General features: G+C 35.6%; 1 protein-coding gene across 50 annotated transcripts in view; it reads left to right on the forward strand.

The window, feature by feature from the left end:
* LOC105470926 (cytoplasmic linker associated protein 2) overlaps positions 1–22,888 on the forward strand; it is a 220,733-nt gene that overhangs the window by 82,091 nt on the left and 115,754 nt on the right. For all 50 annotated transcript variants that reach the window (XM_071090719.1, XM_071090725.1, XM_071090727.1 and 47 more), the window contains 4 exons: positions 2,831–2,923; positions 10,419–10,564; positions 12,985–13,120; positions 20,592–20,662. In XM_071090719.1, the coding sequence (XP_070946820.1) occupies positions 2,831–2,923; positions 10,419–10,564; positions 12,985–13,120; positions 20,592–20,662 (446 nt within the window). The remainder of the gene's footprint in view (positions 1–2,830; positions 2,924–10,418; positions 10,565–12,984; positions 13,121–20,591; positions 20,663–22,888) is intronic.

The raw sequence follows: 22,888 nt of genomic DNA on the forward strand, positions 1-22,888 counted from the left end.
GTTCAGTCCATTGTCTTTTCTACTCACTCTCAATTAATCATCCATCACTTTATACTTTCCTTCTCATCTATGCTTTGATTTCCTTCTTATCTAAGCTTTGATACCATGGTTTCTTGTGGTAGGACTATACATAATATACTAAAATCCCTTGCTTTTCTGTTTTTTTTTTTTTTCATAACAAAGTATTAAACAGTGATTTTTTAAAAATACGGATTTTACAAACCTACAACTGTGGATATTCCCAACTTTTTATTTTCTCTACATCCTGAAACCGTGCTGTTAGAGAAAGTCACATGTTAGGGCTCATGATTTTTGGTGGAATTCACATAAAATGAGCCCTCAGCAATCTGATATCCTTACTATGTTTCTGTGATCAGTTATTTCTCTGCTTAATATAGCTATCAGACATGTTTCTTTCCTTTCTATCCATCAGCCTGTCTCTGTCCTCCTCTCTTCTCTCAGCCCCTTACTTTAGTAAATAAGCAGTCACCATCAAATGGGAGCATGATCTTTCTGTTAACATTCTTCTCTACTGTACATTCCTTCTGTCCTGTTGCTCCAGGAACATGGTCCTTCTTCAAAGGCCAGCACCTCCACCAGTGCTCCAAAGCCTAGTATTTTCTGCTTCCTTAATACATTTACACAATCAGTAATCTCATGTGGGTTCAAGCTCTTTCTGTTTATCTCTTAACGTGGCTGGGTTCTTCAGTTAAAAAAACAAAAGTCTCACTGGACTCCGTATCTTCCAGACACTATTTTTTATTTTGACCCTCACAGTCAGCTTTTCCAAAAGAGTTGTCTGTACTTGGTATTTCTATAACTTGTTACTCACTTCATCCCACTTCTTTCTAGCTTATTCTTACGTTGAAACAGGTCTTGAGTAAATCACTGATCATCGTTGAGGCACCAGAATCAACCCGTTTGGAATTTTTTTTTCCTTGTTCTTTTATCAGTATTTAGCACTGTTGACTATAGCCACTGTTTTGGCGTTTAATTTTAGGTGCTTGTGATGTAATGTTCTTCCATTTTATTTCCTCTACATCTTTGTCCACTTCATCTCTGTCTCTTTTATAAGCACATCCTTCTCTACTTGGCTGTTGAATATGGAATTTCTTAAGGGTTAGTTCTGGGCCCTGTCTTCTCATTCTCTGTTTTCTTACTGAGTCACCTCCTTCAAACCGCTGGCTTCAGTTCCTACGTTTTATCTAGGTAATGCCCAGATTTTAACCTCCAAGCCAGATCTCTCCTGAGTTCCAAAATGATTTGTCCACTGTGATTGTTTACCTGACGCCCTCTTTCAGATGTCTCAGACACCTCAAACTTATCCTGTTTGAAACTGAAATAATGGTCTTCCAGTATTCTCTGTGTGTAAACCATTACTTAATCGGTTACAAAAGTTAGAAACCTAGGAATCATTCTACTGCAACAGATACCTAACTTAGTGGGTTTTCAAGCTTCTTTTGCTTGTATACCTGCTAAAAGAATGTTTAAAGAAGTACATTTTTGAGTCGACTCTCTTCTTCCTTACTGGAGGAAGGGGAACCTTGCATTGTGTTCCAGGGGAATGCATCATAAGATTAGGGGTGGTAGAACATTCTGGAAAATGGCAGAGGGGTATTGTGAAGAGAAGGTGAGAGGCAGGAAAGAGCTAGCTCAGAAGTTTCTTTAACCACATAACAGAATGTTACCTGGTCACCATCTACCTCGTCCCAGCCTTGTCTCATGCCTTGCTCTCCTTTGCGTTTGCAAGCACTCTCTTTCTCTCTCTTTTGCTCTTACTCTGTTAAGCAAAAGGTGAATTTAATAGCGTTGAAAGTGAAAGATGTAAGGCAATTTGATGAAGAGACTCAGTTGGTATCACCAGGAGTCTATTTCTCATTTCTAATTCCTCTGCATTGTCTCCTCCCATGGTCAACAATGTGGTTATAGCTGTTCCATCCTCACACCTGGGTCATTGGCTCTTCTCCCAGTTCCCTTTATACTTTTTATTCCTTACTCTGGCCTTCTTTCATTTACTTTGTCACAGAGCCTTTGCACATGATATTAACTCTCTAGGGAAAGCAAATCTCTCCACTTTGCCTAATGATATCCTACATATTATTTAGCTCTCAGCTCAATCTTGACTTTCCTCATAGGTCATACCCCTCTTATGTATAAACTTTCGTTTTCTTTTGTGGGACTTCCTATTTGTAGTTTCATGTTTGATTGATTTTTAAAATCTCCCTGAGTAGATTGTACTCTCCATAAAGCAAAGACCATGTCTATTTTGGCTAACCATAGTCCTCCCCATTGCCTGGCATAGTACCTTTGTGTTATGTGAATATTTTTTAAGTGAATGAAAGAATAATGGTGAATAGCAGTTTGACAAAGGATTGGCTCCAGAGGGAACAAAACATGTAGCTATCCTGACTATAGTTTATCATGACAGAAGAGAGAAAATCAAAACTAACTTAAAACATGTCCTTTTGGTAATATTGTGTAATATGTATATGAATGCAATAAGATAGGTTATACACTTGAAGTCATTTTGAGAAATTAGACTTTTATTTATTCTTAGATATTTGACATCTTGTTTTTAAAATTACAAAGCATGTTAAGAGCTTATTTGAAGTTATTTATGAGGGAAGAAATAGCAAAAATGGTAACAAGTAAGGAAGAAAAAGCGTTTTGTGTTATTGTTGTCTATAATGTATTTCTATTCTCCATTAGAAATGGTGCTAGAATGAGAAATAAACTTAGTAGGTGAAAGATTATTTTAAACATCAGGGCATAATTTTGATATTGTTCATGGCAAGAAACACTGTTATAATTCTGAATCTTTTTTTTTAAGATTTATTCTAGTCGAGAACTCGAAGAAACATTAAATAAAATCAGGGAAATTTTGTCAGATGACAAACATGACTGGGATCAGCGTGCCAATGCAGTAAGTTTTTGTCTTTAATTTTATCTTCTTTATTGATGTTCCTTTTAAAAAACATGGAAATTCAGTAGTAGTACTATATGGTATTCACTTATAAAATAGAGTCTGGTAGGTAACATTTCTTTCTGGAGAATATATTGATAAAATACTCATTTTCTGGTTTAGGATCAATTTTTATTTTGGTTTGGCTTATCAGATGGTGCCTACACATTTGGTAGCCTCACCACATGTGCTGTTTTTGACTGATCAGCACAATGTGAGATTCACAGGGCTTTGGCCTTTCTGTGGACTTATACAGTTGCTTATTAGCACTATCCTCAAGTCATGTAAGGTTTACCGGTAAAGCAGTTCACTTTACCTGCATGCTCAGTGTTTTTATAGCACTTTACCTGCATGCTCAGTGTTTTTATAGCATCAATATAAATTCACAACAGAATGTGCATTTATCTGGCTTTTTTTCTTCCCATGTGAATGTAATGCATATTTCTCCTGTGATTTCATTTATAAAGGTCAGATACCCTTGAGTTAAGAATATTTTATTTAGCCTAAATTCCTTAAGGAAAATATTTGATAAAATTTAAAATAATATTTGTGTTGACAGTAAGCAATATGTTGTTTAAATTTGTGAACTTATTGTTTACATAACCAGATTACTTGTACCAAATGAGTACCTCAGAGTTTTCAAGAAGCCAGAGAAAGGGCTGCATTTGAAGACTGTTCTGCTCTGAGAGGCCCCAACCTGGCTGATCATGAAAATCCCCATTTTGATTAATTAAATCAAATGCAGGGTCTTTGGACAAATGTGGCTTTTATGACACCATGAGCAAAGGACCATTTTTGTCTTTGTTAGGAAGTCTACATATCTTAAAACATTGAAATACTGTTTTTAACAGAGTGTTCCTCCAAATTTGTTAAATATGGCTCCTATTCTTGTTTGTCACAGGTGATCTGTAGAGAAACATGACAGATTAAGTATTGTTAGTATAAAACGTCATCTTTTTACTTAAGGGTTTTTTTTGGGGTTTTGCTTAAAAACTACCCATTTGGAAACAACAGATGGTCTTTTGATTTTTTTTTTTTTTATTAGAAAAATGACACAGGCTTATTGTAATGAGTGAAACAATGCAGAAAACTACAGAGAAAAAGTTAATAGTTTCCTACCTGTTAAAGAAATAAACTTTTGTGGAGGCTAAGATGGGAGGTTGCTTGAGCCCAGGAGTCTGAGGTTACAGTGAGCTATGATTGTACCACTGTGCTCCAGCCTGGGCAACAGAGTGAAACCCTGTCTCTTAAAAAAAAAAAACAAAACACACTTTTCATTTTAGAGTATATCCTTTTCTGTGTTATATGTATTTAAACATATATGACAAGGTACGCACAATTTTCCCCTACTCTCTTTGTTAAAAAAAAAAAGAGAGATCATACTTGATACATTATTTAGTAACTTGCTTCTTTTTTTTTTTTCTTAACAAATCGTGCTCATTCAGTACACCTGGTATAGATGTCAGGCACATAATAGTTGCTCAGATATTTATTGAGTGCAGATCAATATGTACATATATTCCTTAGTTTAATATGTGTACATGTAATTTGTGTATGTGTGTTATATCATAGGAATCTGATCTTTTGTTTGTTTCTTTTATACTTTAAGTTCTAGGGTACATGTGCACAACATGCAGGTTTGTTATATATGTATACATGTGCCATGTTGGTGTGCTGCACTCATTAACTCATCATTTACATTAGGTGTATCTCCTAATGCTATCCCTCCCCCATCTCCCCACCCCACAACGTGTAATTTTTAAAATCATTTGCCATTTGATGGATTTTCAGTTTTTTTTATTGTTTTGCTATTTTAGCAGTGTTTAAGTAAACATCCTTACACACATTTGTAACAATGGTGCTTTTATTTTTGTAGGTTAGATTTTAAAATGTGGATTGTTGGGTAAAGAATTGCTGCAATTTTATTTTAGTAGATGCTGCCAAAATATTTTGAACAAAGGTGTTAGTCACATATAATCTTACAGTGTTTGAGAGCATCTGTTTTCTTTTCAAATTTAAAAAATTTTTGCCATTGTATTGGGGAGAAATGTGACTTTGTGAATTTATCACTAGTAACTTTTAACATATTTAAATATATTTATTTTACCCAATTTAATCACAGGTTACAATAGTCCCCCCTTACCTATGGTTTCAGTTTCCATGGCTTTAGTTACTCATGGTCGACCATGGCCAGGAAATAAGAAGATGCTTTGATAGACCTACATTCACATAATGTTTATTACAATATATTATTATAGTTTTTCCGTATTATTGTCATTAATCTCTTACTGTGTCTAATTTATAAATTAAACTTTATCATAGGTAAATATTTATGGGAAAAAAAAGGTATATAGGGTTCAGTACTATCTGAGGTTTTAGGCATCCACTGGGGGTCTTGGTACATATCCCTTGCAGGTAAGGGGAAACTACTGTATTTGTCTTTTTCTTGTCATTCTTTGTGTGTCATCTTATATACGTTGCAGGTAATTTTATCCTACCGTATTGTGATGTTTATTTTGTTTTTAGTTATAATTTAGACACTTGAAAATTCTCCTCTGTTTATGATAGTTTTCCCTTCCTCATATGCCCAGGATTGTATAACATTCTTTTGATTTTTTTCCTAATGTCCATAGCAGGGTTTTTTTACATTTACATCTTTATGCATCTGATTTAACTTTAAAGACTTATTTTATTTTATTTTATTTGAGACAGAGTCTCACTCTGTCGCCCAGGCTGGAGTGCAATGGCCGGATCTCAGCTCACTGCAAGCTCCGCCTCCCGGGTTTATGCCATTCTCCTGCCTCAGCCTCCCCAGTAGCTGGGTCTACAGGCGCCTGCCACCACGCCCGGCTAGTTTTTTGTATTTTCTTAGTAGAGACGGGGTTTCACCATGTTAGCCAGGATGATCTCGATCTCCTGACCTCGTGATCCGCCCATCTCGGCCTCCCAAAGTGCTGGGATTACAGGCTTGAGCCACCGCGCCCAGCCTAAAGACATTTTAAAATTTAGAAAACCTCTGAGTTAAATGTGAAATTATATACAATATTGGTGTGATAAGTAGACTTTTAGCTTCTGAGTTTGTGTGAGCACAGATGTGCACGTGTGTTGTATCTCTTTTGATCAATGTAATTTTATTATGTATGTATGGTTTTCATGTGGATGACATTTGTCAATCAAATACTGTAAAAGTAATGCCTTTTCTTGTCTAGTTACTCTGGCTAGGCCTTCTAGTACTCTTGAATAAAAGTGTTGAAAGTGGGCATCCTTGTCTTATTCCAGACCTTAGAGGAAAGGCTTTCTGTTTTTCGCTATTCAGTATGATATTGGCTGTGGGTTTGTTTTACATACCATGCTGAGGTATATTCAGCATGCTGAGGTATATTCATCATGCTGAGGTATATTCCTTCTATACTTAGTTTTTTGAGAGTTTTTATTATGATGCAATGTTGAATTTTATTGAATATTTTTTCAGCATCTGTAAAAAGGGTCATGTGGTTTTTGTCCTTCATTCTGTTGATCTGATGTGTCACATTTATTAATTCATGTGTATTAAACCATCCTTGCATCCTGGGATTTATCCCACTTGATCATGATGAATGATCTTTTAAATGTGTTGTTGAATTTGGTTTAATAGTATTTTGTTGAGGATTTTTGCATCTATGTTCATCAGAAATACTGGCCTGTAGTTTTCTTTGTTTGTTTTGTCTTTGGTTTTGGTATCAGGATGATACTGGCATCGTAGAATGAGTTTGGAAGTATTTTCTCCTCCTTGATTTTTTTTTTTTTTAAATAGTTTGAGTACAATTGGCATTAGTTCGACTTTAAATGTTTGATAGAATTCAACAATGAAATAGTGAAGTCTTGGGCTTTTCTTTATTGAGAGACTTTTAATTACTACTTCTATCTTGTTACTTGTTATTGGACTTTTCAGGTTTTGGATTTCTTCATGGTTCAATCTTGGTAGGTTTTTTGTGTCTAGAAAGGTGTCCCATTTCTTCTAAAGAAATAAAGAGCATCCAAATTGGAAAGGAAGAAGTCAAATTATCCTTGTTTGCAGATGATATGATCTTATATTTAGAAAAACCTAAAAACACCACCAAAAAAAATTCAGTGAAGTTGCAGGATACAAAATCAACGTACAAAAATCAGTAACATTTCTATATGCCAACAATAAACAACTTGAAAAAGAAACTGAGAATGTAACCCCATTTACAATAGCTACAAATATAACCTCATTTACAGTAGCTACAACTAAAATATCTAGAAATAAACTTTACCAAAGAAGTAAAAGATCTCTCCAATGAAAACTATAAAAACATCGATGAAAGAAATTAAAGAGGACACAAAAAACAAAGATATATTCCATGTTCATATTAATTGGAAGAATCAATGTTGTCAGAAAGTCCACAGTCCCCAAAGCGTGTGCAGATACAGTGCAATCTCTCAAAATACCGATGACATTCTTCATAAAAATAGAGAAAACGGTACTAAAATTCATATGGAACTACAAAAGATCAATAATAGTGAGTGAAGGCAATCCTAAGCAAAAAGAACAAAGCTGGAGGCATCCCTCCTGACTTCAAATAATATTTACAAAGCTGTAGTAACTCAAATAACATGGTACTGGCTCAAGTGACCCACCCACCTTGGCCTCCCAAAGTGCTGAGATTACAGGTGTGAGCTACCACATGCAGGGAGAACAGTATGGAAGTTTCTTAAAAAATAATAAAAGTAAAAAAGAGACCAGTGGAACAGAATAGAGAACCCAGAGATAAATCCTTGCATTTATACTCAACTCATTTTCAGCAGAGGTGCCAAGAACACACAACAGAGAAAGGACAGTTCAATAAATGGTATTGGGAAAACTGGATATCCACATTGCAGAAGAATGAAACTAGACCCCTATGTCCCACTATACATAAATCACATCAAAATTGATTAAAGACTTAAATCTAAGACCTCAAACTATCAAACTACTACAAGAAAACGTTGGAGAAACACTTTCTAGGATGTTGGTCTGGGCAAAGATTTCTTGAGTAAGACCTCAAAAGCATAGGCAGCCAAAGCAAAAATGGACAAATAAGATCACATCAAGCTAAAAAGTTCCTATACAACAATGGAAACAGTCAACAAAATGAAGAGACAACCCACAGAATAGGAGAAGATATTTGCAAACTACCCATCTGATAAGGGAGTAATAACCAGAATATATGTCACTCAAAAAATTCTATAGGAAAAATAAGTAATCTGATTTAAAAGTGGGCAAAAGATCTAAATAGACATTTCTCAAAAGAGGAGATACAAATGGACAACACGTATGTGGGAAAATGCTCAACATGACTAGTTATCAGACAGATACAAATTAAAACTTCAGTGAGATATTATCTCATCCCTGTTAAAATGACTTTTATTTAAAAGACAGGCAGTAACAGGCAAAAAACAAGAATGCTGGCAAGGATGTGGAGAAAGAGGAACAGTTGTACATTGCTGATAGAAATATAAATTTTATTTTAGTTTAGTTTCGTTCTTTATTTTAGCTTAGTTTATTTAGTTTGGGTATTGTATTGTATTGTATTGTAGTTGGGGACTGGGTGTCGCTCTGTTTCCCGAGCTGGAATACAGTGGCGCAATCATGGCTCACTACAGTCTTGACCTCCGGGGCTTAAGCAGTCCTCCCACCTCAGCCATCCAAGTACCTGGGACTACAGGCACATGCCACCATGCCCAGCTAACTTTTATCTCCCTATGTTGCCCAGGCAGGTCTCAAACTCCTGGGCTCAAGTCACCTACCCTCCTTGGCTTCCCAAAGTGCTGAGATTACAGGTGTGAGCCACCACATGCAGGGAGAACAGTATGGAAGTTTCTTAAAAAATAATAAAAATAAAAATAAAACCACAATATGATCTAGCAATCCCACAGCTGGGTATATATCCAAAAGAAAAGAAATCAATATATTGAAAAGATATCTGCACTTTCATGTTTATTGCAGCACTATTCACAAAAATCCAAGAGATGGAATATACCTAAATGTCCATCGGTGAATAATGGATAAAGAAAATGTGGTACATACACACATTGGAATATTATTCCACCATAAAAAGGATGAAATCCTGTGGTTTGCAACAACGTGGATGGAACTGGAGGACGTTATGTTTAGTGAAACAAGCCAGTAACAGAAAGAAAAAGATTGCATGTTCTCACTAATATGTGAGACCTAAAAAAATTGAACTTGAGATAGAGAGTGGAATAATGGTTACTATAGACTGAGAAAGGTGGTTGGGGGTTGAGCAGGGAAATAAAGAGGAAATAGTTGAAGGGTACAAAAATACAGTTAGTGCAAGAATAAGATCCAGTGTTAGGCAGCACAATAGGGTGACTGTAGTTAACAATAATTTATTGTATATTTCAAAATAACTAAAAGAGTAGAATTGGAATGTTTCTAACAGAAAGAACTGATTGACATTTGAGGTGACAGATACCCCAATTACCCTGATTTGATTGTTACACATTGTGTGCTTTTATCAAAATATCACATGTACTTCATAAAAATGTACAACTATTATGTATTCATAATAATTAAACATTTAAGAAATTAAAAATTCAACAGCAGGCCAGATGTAGTGGCTCACTCCTGCTGGGAGGCCAAGGCGGGTGGATCCGTTGAGGCCAGGAGTTTGAGACCAGCCTGGCCAACACAGTGAAACCCCATCTCTACCAAAAATACAAAAATTATTCAGGCACGGTGGCATGTATCTGTAATCCCAGCTACTGGGGAGGCTGAGGCACGAAAACCACTTAAACCCTGGAGGTGCAAGTTGCAGTGGGCTGCAGTGGCACCACTGCACTCCAGCCTGGACAACAGAGCAAGACTGTCTCAAAAAAAAAAAAAAAAAATGTTCCGCAGCAAAAAAAAAGTAATGCTAAAAGTTTCCAAATTTGGCACTTTTAAAAATAGGCTCCCTTCGTAGATAGTGATGGTAATGGTCACACAACCTTGTGAATGCACTTAATGCCACTGAATTGTATACTTTAAAATGGTTAAAATAGTGAATTTTGTTCATGTGTATTTTACCACAAGTAAAAGAAAGACTCCCTATTATCACACTGGGGATTAAGCTAAAAGACACATGAATAAATAAATTAAATGGATTCTCTTAAAACTTTACAATTTATGTACTTATAGATTACATTTCTCTGTTGTGCTTATAACTAAATCTATAATACTATTTTTCAGACAGCTTTTTGTTGGCATATTTATTTATAAGATACCTTTTTAATGCTACTAAATATTTAATGCTACTAAAATGTCTGAATATAGTAATATAATGAAACATTACATATGTTTCATTTTTAGAAAGTTTTTGTTTAAATAATGTAGTTTAGGTAGCTTTTTTTTTTTTTTTTTTTTTTTTGCACTTCCACCTTTTTTGTCAATAATGAAAATTCTTTATTTCAGCTGAAGAAAATCCGATCACTGCTTGTTGCTGGAGCTGCACAGTATGATTGCTTTTTTCAACATTTACGCTTGTTGGATGGAGCACTTAAACTTTCAGCTAAGGATCTTAGATCCCAGGTGGTTAGAGAAGCTTGTATTACTGTAGCGTAAGTATATTCCTTTTATGATAAGTGTTTTTTATGAATGAATTTAGTACTCACTGATTCAGTGCTCATTAAGTCAAGCAGTAGCAAGATAGCCAAAAAAGTAGGTGATCCAAAAATCATTTTTGTTATACATAAGGAGTCAATCTGTATGATTAAAAAAAAATTCCTTAACAGCTCTTTATACCAACATTTTAAGGTTGGTATAAAGATATTTAAAATATCTAACGCCTACTGGTGGATTTTTTATCATTAATTCTTCAAGTATAAGATGAAAATGAATGGGTATGGAAACTGGCTGTATTCACTTTTCTCATTACTAATTTGGATATTAAATACTCAATTTCTGATATTTTAGCAGTTATTCTGGCATTGCAACATGCATCATTAACTTAGCAAAATCTAAACTTTAAGTTTGTAGTCTTCCACAATACAAGGATGGTAGAACTTAAATTCTATTTATTACTATTTTTGACCTAAGCAGTGTTGTTGCATATGCATTCCTTTGAAGATAGGGAACACAAAAGTGCCTACTAGCAATATTTCTACTCAGGATTGTATTATATATTCTAGTCAGAAATGAAGAAAGAAAAGGCAATATAAGGATTGCAAGAAAAGGAACAGAACTGCCATTATTAACAGACGATATAACTATCCATGCAGAAAACTGCAAGAGAATCTACAGATAAATTATTATAATAAAGGGACTTTGGCACAGTTGCAAGATACAAGTCCCAGTATACCAAAATGGCCCAATATCTCCAACTAGCAAAGAAAACCCGAATTAATACAAAAATCCATAAAATGTAACCATGAAAAATATACTTAAAACATGACTAGCTCTCTTGCAGAAAACTGGACAATATATGTGAAACATCTGTTTCCAGATAACAGACAGCAGACAGGGTAGGAATGGAATTCTGAAAAGATGCAAGTGATGTTGAACAGTATGAGTTTTGACCTGGAGGCACTCTGGGGAAGGAAGGGGGAACCTAAGCAGAGCAAGGCAATCTCGCTGAGGTGAGGAAACAGAGACTAGAGTTTCAGAGGCTGAAGTGGTCAAAATCGGCAGTGTGGAATACTGGAGAGAAGATGGGGAGATTCTCTCACACACACACACACACACAAAGAGCTACAGAGATCATAATATGGGAATCCATGAGTCTAGATGTATACTTCCCTGTCCATGTGAAAGGTACAACTCTGAGGAAGGAAGGGAACTAATGCCTGGGAGCTATAAGGTAAACAATTCCCAGAGCTCACATAGGGATAGGAGAGGTTTAAGATCTGACCAATCAGAATGGAAAAACCTTGGTGAACACCCAAGGCAGTCAGTAGAAACCCCAGAAAGGCCATTGCATAGGAATAGTACTAAACCAGTTCTAAAGTAAGGCATCTCTAGACTCTGCCTCTCCCAACAAGCTTATAAAGATCAAGCTGATTCTCAAGTACATTACCTGTCTACCAAAGTAAAACTCATGCTCTTTAAAGGAAGACAACATCCAAACATATCCACACCTCCCTGCTTTTCATTTGAGGATCCTCTTTGCCTGTGAGTTCAGACATTAGGAAACTAATACTGTAACAGCATAGGTCTATGTACATAAATGTACATAGGTCTAAATCTGAGCTCCTGGAATCAAGAACCTGAATTATTGGAGCTAACTCTATCCCAACCATGTATTTTCAGTAAGATATAAATATATAAAAATTAACCAGTATTGCAAAATTGTTGGCACTTTGAGTGGTTACCATATCCCTTCTAAGCGTTTTAACTAAAATCGTGCAATTAAAGGCTGATTTAGTTGTTTAACTACACAATTGGAAAGAGAAGTCAGATGTCCTAAAGATCACCCAATAAGATATGGTAGAGTTGTATTTTTGACTGCGGATTTGGAAATCCTACTCCAAAGAAGTAAGGGAGTATTTATGACTAAAAAAGGGGTGATTCTATTAATAGAAATAAAGAACATCTTGAGGAGCATTGATTTGAGTAAGATTTTGAACTTGTTTGTAAAAATATGCTGAATTTAAGATTGATAATGGATCATCAAAATGAAAGTATCTCCTGGATCAAGACCAAAGGTCAGAACTATCAGAGCTGATTATTTCACCTGATGTGTCCTTAAGAGTTAATAATTAAATTCTGAAATCAAATGGCTTCTCCAAGTGCTATTGCAAAGAGATGAGGAAAATGCCAGATTTCAACTTTGGACTTGCCAGTTAAACAATGGGGAAAAGAAGGAAATATGTAGTATCTAGGTTTCCCTATCTTTCTTCCATTTTTCTGCCATTCTGCCATTACAACTGATTAAAATACAAATTCCTAGGTTAATTCAGTTAAAGAGTATTTTAAAATTATATGGTTCTATCTGTATTTAATGTTAAACTATTAAAAAAATACTTTTTGTCTTCCTTTGTAGCCACCTTTCAACAGTTTTGGGAAACAAGTTTGATCATGGCGCTGAAGCCATTGTACCTACACTTTTTAATCTTGTCCCCAATAGTGCAAAAGTCATGGCAACTTCTGGATGTGCAGCAATCAGATTTATCATTCGGGTAGGTTTGCTCTCTCCTTTTCCACTGCTGCCTCCTCCGCCTCCCTGGCTTTTTCTTTCTTCTTCTTCCCCCTTTTTCTCTCCTTTCCCCACCCCACTCCCCTCTCTCAGTATACCTAAATAAGTCACTGAGTTTCTTTTTGAACCCCAAAGGCAAATCATTTTTGAATTATTTTTCTGATAGTAAAAGCCATAGATGGTCATTATAGAACTAGAGGATTGCAAAGTACACATGTTTGTATATGGAATATAATACATACATACATGTACATATGAATACATATACGTATCTACAGTTACGTGTTACAGAAAATAATAAAAGGCAAATTTTTAATATAGTTATGTGCCATCCGACAAAGTTTCAGTCAATGATGGGCTGCATATGCAACAGTGGTCCCATAAGATTATAATATTATATTTTTACTGTATCTTTACTACTTTACTACTGTTGGATATGTTCAGGTACACAATACTTAGTATTGTGTTACTCTATCCTAGACTATTCAGTACAGTAATATTCAGTACAGTATTCAGTACAGTAATTCAGCTACAGATTTGTAGCCTAGGAGCAATAGGCTATAACATACAGCCTAGGTGTGGAGTAGGCTATACCATGTAGGTTTATGCAAGTACACTCTTATGATGTTCATATTATGATGAAATCACCTAATGGATTTCTCTGAATGTATCCCGATCGTTAAGTTATGTATGACTGTATTTCTCTTCACTCATATCTTGAGGAAGTCCAAAAGAACAGAGTTGAAAAAACAAATCTCTCCCCTTGAATTCTATTCCTTTGTTACTAATCACTCTAGCAATTTAATGTGTACTTTTCCAAACTTCTATTCTGTGCCTTTACAAATGTATTTGCTACACATATAGAACATGTAAGTATATATAATATATTCTTTGACTTATTTATTTATTTATTTATTTATTTATTTAGAGATAGAGTCTCACTCTGTCACCCAGGCAGGAGTTCAGTGGCGCGATCTCGGCTCACTGCAACCTCTGCCTCCCGGGTTCCCGCAATTTTCCCACCTCAGCCTCCTGAGTAGTTGGGACTACAGGCACCCACCCCCATGCCCGGCTAATTTTTTTGTATTTTTGGTAGAAACAAGGTTTCATCACGTTGGCCCAGGCTGGTCTCAAACCCCTGGCCTCAAGTGATCCGCCTGCCTCAGCCTCCCAAAGTGTTGGGATTACAGGCGTGAGCCATCATGCCCAGCCTGTCTTCTTTTTAAACTTCATATACTTGGGTAGCATCCCTTATCCATATATGTAATTCTTTTTAATGTCTAAATTAGTCTTCTGTTAAGGATATATCATCAAATTATCCTTACCAGGCCGGGCACGGCAGCTCACGCCTGTAATTCCAGCACTTTGGAAGGCCGAGGCAGGCGGATCACCTGAGGTTGCCAATTCAAGACCAGCCTGACCATCACGGAGAAACCCCATCTTTACTAAAAATACAAGATTAGCCAGGCGTGGTGGCGCCTGCCTGTAATCCCAGCTACTCGGGAGGCTGAGGCAGGAGAATCGCTTGAACCTGGGAGGCAGAGGTTGTTGTGAGCCGAGATCATGCCATTGCACTCCAGCCTGGGCAACAAGAGTGAAACGCCATCTCAAAAAAAATAAATTAATTAAATAATCATAATAATAATTATCCTCACCATTCTTATTCTTGCAGTCTTCTTCCTGGAGTCCTTTTTCTCCATTCCTTTGCCAATATTGTCTTTTATCAGTATCTTTAGGGTTTTATAATTTAATAACCATTATTTCATATTATACTTTGCATCCCTAGTATTAGGGATGTTAGCTATTTTTTTCCTTCTATAATTCTATGGATTGCCAGTTTATACTCTGTGCATTTTTTCTCACTTATTTCTAAGACCTTTTTATATATCATAAGGATATTAATTCTGTGTTGTATATGTTGTGGTATTTTCTACAGTCTGACATTTCTTCAAATATTATATAAGCTCTTTTGTTACATATCAGAATTTTAAATGTGTATGTATTGAGACTTGTTCATTTTGTGGGTTTTATTATAGTTAAGACAGCTTTCCCAATTTCACAGTTACATAAAAATGTTCAATCATTTAGAACTTCTGTAATTTTTTTCTTAGGTTTAGATCTAACTGGATTTAATTTTTGTGTGATTTATAGATTTCTAACTTGATGTTTCCCCCAATACAAAACCAGTTGACCTAGTAGCATGTGGTGAATTACAATGTAGCTTTTTCTTGAAATGGTGTTTTGTGTAATAAATTTTCATAAGTACGTAAGTCTGTTTCTTAAATGTATTTTCAGTTTCTTTAATCAGTTTGTCCTTTCCTGTTAAAAAAAATTAAGTTTATTCATAATATTACTTTCCCAGGAAGTGTTCTTTTTCACCATTTTCATATTTTAAATTAGAAAATGGTCCTTTTTTCCCATTTCAGGCTTTTTTTTTTTTTTTTTTTAAAGATTGTAGACAACCTTAATCCAGAACCTTTGTAACAATATCAGAAAGTATAGAGGCTGGGCACGGTGGCATATGCCTGTAATCCTAGCACTTTGGGAGGCTGAGGCAGGCGGATCACAAGGTCAGGAGTTCGAGACCAGCCAGGCCAATATGGCAAAACACCATCTTTACTAAAAATACAAAAAAGTTAGCCAGGCGTGGTGGTGCATGCCTATAATCCCAGCTACTCCGGAGGCTGAGGCAGGAGGATTGCTTGAACCTGGGAGGTGGAGGTTGCAGTGAGCCAAGATTGTGCCACTGCATTCCAGCCTGGGCGACAGAGCAAGACTCTATCTCAAAAAAAAACCAAAGGAAGTATAGTAGGAATTATTGAAATGTTTGTTTTATCCCTTAATTGGGTGGGATCATATTTAACTTCAATTAAATAAGATTTTTAATGGGTTTCTGTGGATATAGTATATTAGATTATGGAAATTTCCTGCTGTTCACATTTTGCTAAATTTTGATCAGGAGTAGATGTTGCATTTTATCAGATAGCCCTTTAATATCTTTAGAAATGATTATCTTTGTTTTTTCATTTATTCATTATACATTCAAGAACTAAATTCTGCTCGGCCATTGTACATTAAGATACTGCTAGATTTGGTTGGCTAATGTTTAGTAAGATTTTGGCATTCATTTAAATGAGTAAGTATTTTGTGAATTTTTTTTCCTGTTTTGCATATTTTGTTAATATATTGTTCTGCTATTAGGGTTTAATGGTCTTTAAGATTATATAATAATATTTCCAATGTTTTAGGCTCTGGGCATCTTGAATCTTTATTTTGAAATGTTGGTGATCCTCTCACCTCAGCTCCCAAGAAGCTGGGATTACAAGTGTGAGCTACTGCACCTAGCTGACTTTCTCTTATTAGAATGTTATGTATTCTTTTATATATATTTGACAGAGGCATTATTTGGGGTTCTTTATAAACATCTATTTATAGTTTCATTGGTTGTAGTGAGATTATTTAATTTTTCTAATTCTTTGGTTTTTTTTTTTTTCCAACTTTTGGCTCATTTTATTTTTTTAGATTTTTGTGGTATATCTTTAGACAATTTGCATTGCTTTTTCTTTATTATTATAAGGCTTTGGGTTTTCTTCTGAGTTTGGCTTTGGCAGCATCTCGATTTAAATTTACCACATTTTATTTATGTTTTCAATCATTTGTAATTTCCATTTCAACTTCTTTGAATTGCATAATAATGTTTTTGTTTTCAGATGGTGCTTTTGTTCTTACTGTCATTATTTTTGAATTTCATGACGTTCTGATCAGGGAATTTGGTTGAATGATTTATTCTTCGGTGAATACCTTGAAATTTTATTTGTGTTCCGTCATCAGTTGATATAGGTAGGCTGTTAGCATTTACAAATGTGGAATTCTTTGGCATAGAATCGAGTACTTTGTTCATCACTAAATCTAGCTTATGTTTTATTTACATTATTCAAGTTCTTTATGGTCTCATTTTTTTAAAAATCTACTTTATCTGGCAAATTCTGATTCTAATTTTGTCAGTTTCATTTTTCTAACTGTTCTTGATATATGTACTTTATGTATGGTCAAGGTTTTTTACTATTATCTTGAAATCGTATTTTTTTCTTATAGTCTGCTTTCTGTTCACTGTGCTGCTTTTCTTTCCTTTTTTTTTTTTTTTTTTGTAATTTAGAAGTTCCTTATTGTCAAGAATAAAACCTTTGTTATGCTCGTCTCTGCCTTTTAAAAAGTATGCATTTTATTTCATTCATGCCATTTTTTCCCTTACCCATTGAATTAAATTTAACAAAGATATTTTCATTTTCAGCAACTGTAATTAACTGTAGTTTTTTACTACTTTTATTTCTGACCCACTTATTGTTATACTCTCGCTTCCCTTTTTTTAATTGATTCTGGGTCATTCTTGTTTGGCTTTAGTGTTTTCTCACTTTTCATACATGTTTTTATCTTTGTATATTTTGATTTGTCTTTTCCTTGCCAATTTAGAATATGGGGACTAAAAATTTGACCGTTGAACTTCAGGTTCACTTTCCTTTTCTTTCACAAATTTTGTTGTTGTTGTTATGGAGTCTCGCTCTGTTACTCGGGGGAATTCAGTGGCGCCATCTCCACTCACTGCAACCTCTCCCAGATCAAGCTATTCTTCTGCCTCAGCCTCCCAAGTAGCTGGCTTTTCAGGCACCTACCATCACGCCTGGCTAATTTTTGTATTTTTAGTAGAGGTGAGGTTTCACTATGTTGGTCAGGCTGGTCTCAAACTCCTGACCTCATGGCTCACGCCTGTAATCACAGCACTTTGGGAAAGCGAGGCGATCCGCTTGCCTTGGCCTTCCAAAGTGTTGGGATCACAGGCATGAGCCACCATGCCCAGCCCATTTTCTTAACTTTTTATTGTTGCCTCTAAAAATGAGACTGTTTGATTATTTTATAGCAAAACAACCACCACGACGACCAAACAACCTTTAGGAAGTTTTATAAGGCAGTCCCTTTGTGTGAAGAGTTTCCCCACAGCAGGTCTAGGAGTTGATCGTCTTTCATTAATACTATTCTTAATACAGTGGACAAGGATTTTGGACCGAAATTGGGTATCTTAAATTTATGTTAATTTTCATGGATCTTTTCTTTATTTAGTACTTCTGTCTTATTGGCTCAGATCTTTTCCTGCTGTTACTTTTGTTACACAAATTCTGAAATCCTCAATGTCATTTATCATTTTTTGAATAACTTTTTGTCTCTTTGTCTTACAGCTGTGTGTATTTTCAGGAAAAATTCCTTTAAATTCTACTTATTTGAAAGTACCCATTTTGTAATTCTCAGGCTTTACTCTTTATACTTTGTTTTCAAATTGCTCATTTTTCATGTTATTATACTAGCCTATCATCTCACCAATAAAACAATAATTTTTAAATATTACCTCCTGTTTTTGTTTTATTTCCTGAGTACTTCCTTAGATTGCTGTATTTAATTTCTAATTCTCTTTTTAATTTTAGAGAGGCTTTTTTTCCTGTTGTCAACTTGTATTAATAAAGTGTAAATTGTTCTTAGTGTTTGATTGAATGCTTCATCTGTAATTGATTTGAGGTAAATTTTTACTTTCCTTTGGTACAACTCCCCCTGGATATGATGTAGCAGTAGTTAGGTTAGTTTATCTCTCCATCCTTGCCACTGTCATGGATGTGATTAACCCATCTTTAGGATTTCGGAGAGGTTAGAAGAAAAAGAGAGGAGTGTGGTGTGTAAGACCTCCTTTATAGTTGTTGTAGCTAGGGGATCTTCATGGGTTTTACATCCACAGTAATATTTGGGAAATGGGCTCTTGTGGATGCTGTAGGGAGCAGGTCCACAGAGTCCTTCCATGCTGAATTGAACAGTTGACTAACAGGCATGTCAGCACACTTTCTTGAATTATTCTCATCTTCAACAGCTTCAAGCCTATAGATGGTTTCTCTCTGTAGTGGCTGAAAAAACATTTTTCCTTTTATTTTGGTTGAGTTAGCTGTGGCAAACACTGATGTGCCATATACACTTTCCTTCAATGAAAGACTTGTTTCCCCAATGCTAGGAGAACTGTTAGTAGACAGCCTTCAGCTGCCAGTCTCCTAAAGGATTATTTCAGCTAGAGAGCTGCCTTTCCCAAGGTCTTGCGCCTTCCCAGAATTGCCCGTATCCAATAACTGATTGATGTGAAAGTATAAAGGTTTGGCTGTCTTGGACCAATTCAAGAGTATTCTGAGGGACTGTTTCAGTTCTAGAGCTTCATAATGGCTTTGGGCAAAGATAGCCTTGGGCCATGTCACAGTTTGATTTCTTCCTCTGCCCGCTCCACTCCTGCTTCCTTCTCCCGTCCACAGGTGGTAATCCCAAGGGCACTTAACAAAAAATTAATATGTAATGGATGTACATATTTTGGGGGTATATGTGATATTTTAATGCATTCATATGTGTAGATGTCCAATTAGGGTAACAGGGAATTAATCACCTTAAATATTTATCTTTATGCTAGGAACATTCTAATTATTCTCTTTCAGCTAATTTGAAGTGTACAATAGATTGTTGTTAACCATGGTCAACCTACTGATCTGTTGAACACTAGATCTTATTTGTTCTAACTGTATACCTATTAATCAGTCCCTTTTCCCTCCCTCCTCCCTGCTATCCTTCCTAGCCTCTGATCATGACTAACCTATTCTCTATCTTCATGAGATCCACTTTTGTTTATCTCCCACATGAGTGAGAACATGTGATATTTGTCTTTCAAGGGCACTTTCTAATACATATCCTGCATGCTAAACTCCATCTCATAGCCTGCTTCCTAGATAACCCAGCCTGTACCATTAGCTCAGAAGGAATACAAGAGATTTAAGGAATTAAATATGTATGCTTGTGTTAATGTCTATTATGAACTTGTTAGTGTTGGCTTCACTAAAGAAGGGTATAAGAATTAATAATAGAAATCAGAAGATTATGTCTTTGTGGAACTTCTACTTGAATTCTAGAGAGAGATGATTCAGCCAGAATGAAGTGAAAGTTCTATTAAGACCACCATTTCAAAGTGGATTCCCAATAGTTAGGGAAATAGATTCACTCGACTACCTGCTTTGATGACGTTGCAATTATGATTTTTTACCAGCAGTAGCCATAGTACTTCAGAAAATGTGGCCAATACATGCCCAGTCTCTTTTAGTGCTCCCTCTCCCCCAGAATTATATTGTCCTAACAGTTCTTTGCAGTTACACAGTTAACTTTTCTTTGTTAGGTCATATTATATCCACACCTGTCCTTTTGAAACTGTATCTTCATGACATTATGTTAATTCAGGAAAACGTTTCCAAACTGGTCTTAATTTCTTTCAAATCTAATACCTGGTCTTTTTGTCCTCTGTAACTAAATACTTGAATGTAAGGCAAATAGAAGAAAGGACCACTTGAAGTGTGTAGTATTTTCAACCTTTTCTAAAACATCTTTTTCAGCATACTCATGTACCCAGACTTATACCTTTAATAACAAGCAATTGCACATCAAAATCAGTTCCCGTGAGGAGGTAAGTTTAATTTTTGTTGTTGTTGTTGTTAGTATAGCGCTGATACTGCATTGTTTAATTATTGGTCTGGTGCAAGAATTGGTCATTAATTTCTTGCCTTCCAGAAAACCATAAAAAAAAAATTTTTTTTAATCATATCTCATGTAAGGGAAAAGGGATGAAGTGATTATTATAACCACCCACTTTTCTTATTTTATCATATTAAGCTTTGGTTTATTTGGGCTACTGGTTGCCTTGGTTTTCAGAGAACAAGGAATACAGAGTCAGGTCTGGGCTAGAGTCCTACAACTGCCATTGACTGTTCTACCTTAGGCAATTATTTAACTGCTCTGAACCTTAGTCCCTGCATAGGTTAGTAGAGCTAATAATGTCAAACCCATAGAACATAAGGATTAAATGAGACACATACTAGTAGAATATAGCCGGTGTTTGGAACAGAGTATATAGCCCTATCAGGTCTTTCAGTTAGTGTCTGCCTCTGTCTCTGGTTTCTACAATTTTTAATGTCACACCTGTCAACCTAAATAACAGAGAGGTTCTCTGAAAGAAAATGATATTAGTATTTATGCAGGAATGAGCATTGCAGTGGTAATATGCATACAATAGCAAACTATGTGCATATTCAGGGATGTAAAGGAAAACAAAGGTTTTTAAAGGAAAAATGAGGAAGATTACATAATCATTTTGAGGTAGTTATCCCGGGCTACAAGGATCAGTAACAAGGGTGATGCCAACTTGAGGCTGGACAGGCAGTTGCTGGGTAGATGTCCTTGTAGAATTTTTGTTTGTTTGTTTTTTGTAAGGTTGCAATAGCCTTTGTGCAGGTTGTGTTTTTTTGGAGTCTTTTGTGATAGCTCTTATTATCAGTCATTTATTCATGAGAACTCTCCCTTAATGGCCTTCCTCAGCTCTATTTGTCAATTTTGTGTGTGTGTGTGTGTGTGTGTGTGTTGTAACACAAGTGACTTCATTTTGATTCTGACAACTTTCACACCACTATTGCCAACAATAAAGTTAGGAAAAACAGATTTGTACATTTGATGTTTAAGAAGATTGTAAAGAACTCTACCTTTTTTAATTAGATAACTATATTTAATTAAATACTGTGTTAGGAAGAAGCTGAATAAGACATTGTTATTTTAAGTGGTTCAAACTTTTGACAACAATTGTTCAGTCATCTGTCTTATGTCAGGGGTCAGCAAACAACAGCTTGCAGGTAAAATGTGGCCAACAGTCTGGTTTTGTACAGCCTACATGCTAAGGGTGTTTTTTACATTGTTAAAGGGTGATTTAAAAGGTAGGGGATGAGAGGTAAAGAATATGAGACAGAGACTGTATGTGGTCCACAAAGCTTAAAATATTTACTGTCCAGCCCTTTACAGAACAGTTTAACTGACCCTTGTCTTACATTGAGGAAAATGGTAGTTGGAGAAATAAGAATGTGACAGAAGACAAAATCAGAAGATGTGTCATAGAATTGCCTTAAAAATGGTGAGCAATCCATTAACTATAGGGAGAGTGAGTGGAGTACAACCTAAGCAGAAATGTAAAGCTATGCCATATGCTGCAGAGCCATCAGATAGGCCCCTGAGGCCAGAACATATGACAAATGGAAGGTTTCAGTGGGAAAAGAACCTGGTTGAGGGCTGGGGAGTAGGTTGAGATCATAGTGTGGAGGGCTTTGAAAGTTATGAAGAGGAATTTTGACATTATTTCATAGATAGTAGGAATCTTTGACAGTTGTAGATTTTTGGTGAGGAGGTGATGTCCAAGGCTAATTTTTATTCCAGCTATGAAAGTGATTGAAAAGAAACTGAAAAGGATTGTTTAATTAGGTAGGAGTTGTTATAATTCATGGAAGAGAAGGGCAGAGTCTGAACTAGAACTGTGTGGAACTGTGTTGATAATTGAAGGTTTTTTTAATTAACAAATTGAAAACATATTTCATGTGTAGAAATGAGACTTGGTAATTTTGAATATAGATAAGGAGAGTGGTGTCAAGTGCTTCAGACTGTGAGCTCTAGAGTCAGAATGCCAGGGTTTAAGTCCTAGCTCTATCACTTCGAGCAAGTTAATTTAACCTCCCCATTTCTCATTGCCTAATCTGTAGTATATGAGCTAAAAGAGTAGATTTGAAAGGGTACGAATTAATTCGTTGTTTTCTGTGTAGTGTTTGAGTTGACATTCACTGCCTATGTGGAGACATCCATAAACTAGTTGGAACTT

Source organism: Macaca nemestrina, chromosome 2, assembly GCF_043159975.1.
Source record: "Macaca nemestrina isolate mMacNem1 chromosome 2, mMacNem.hap1, whole genome shotgun sequence".
NCBI classification, from domain to species: domain Eukaryota; kingdom Metazoa; phylum Chordata; class Mammalia; order Primates; family Cercopithecidae; genus Macaca; species Macaca nemestrina.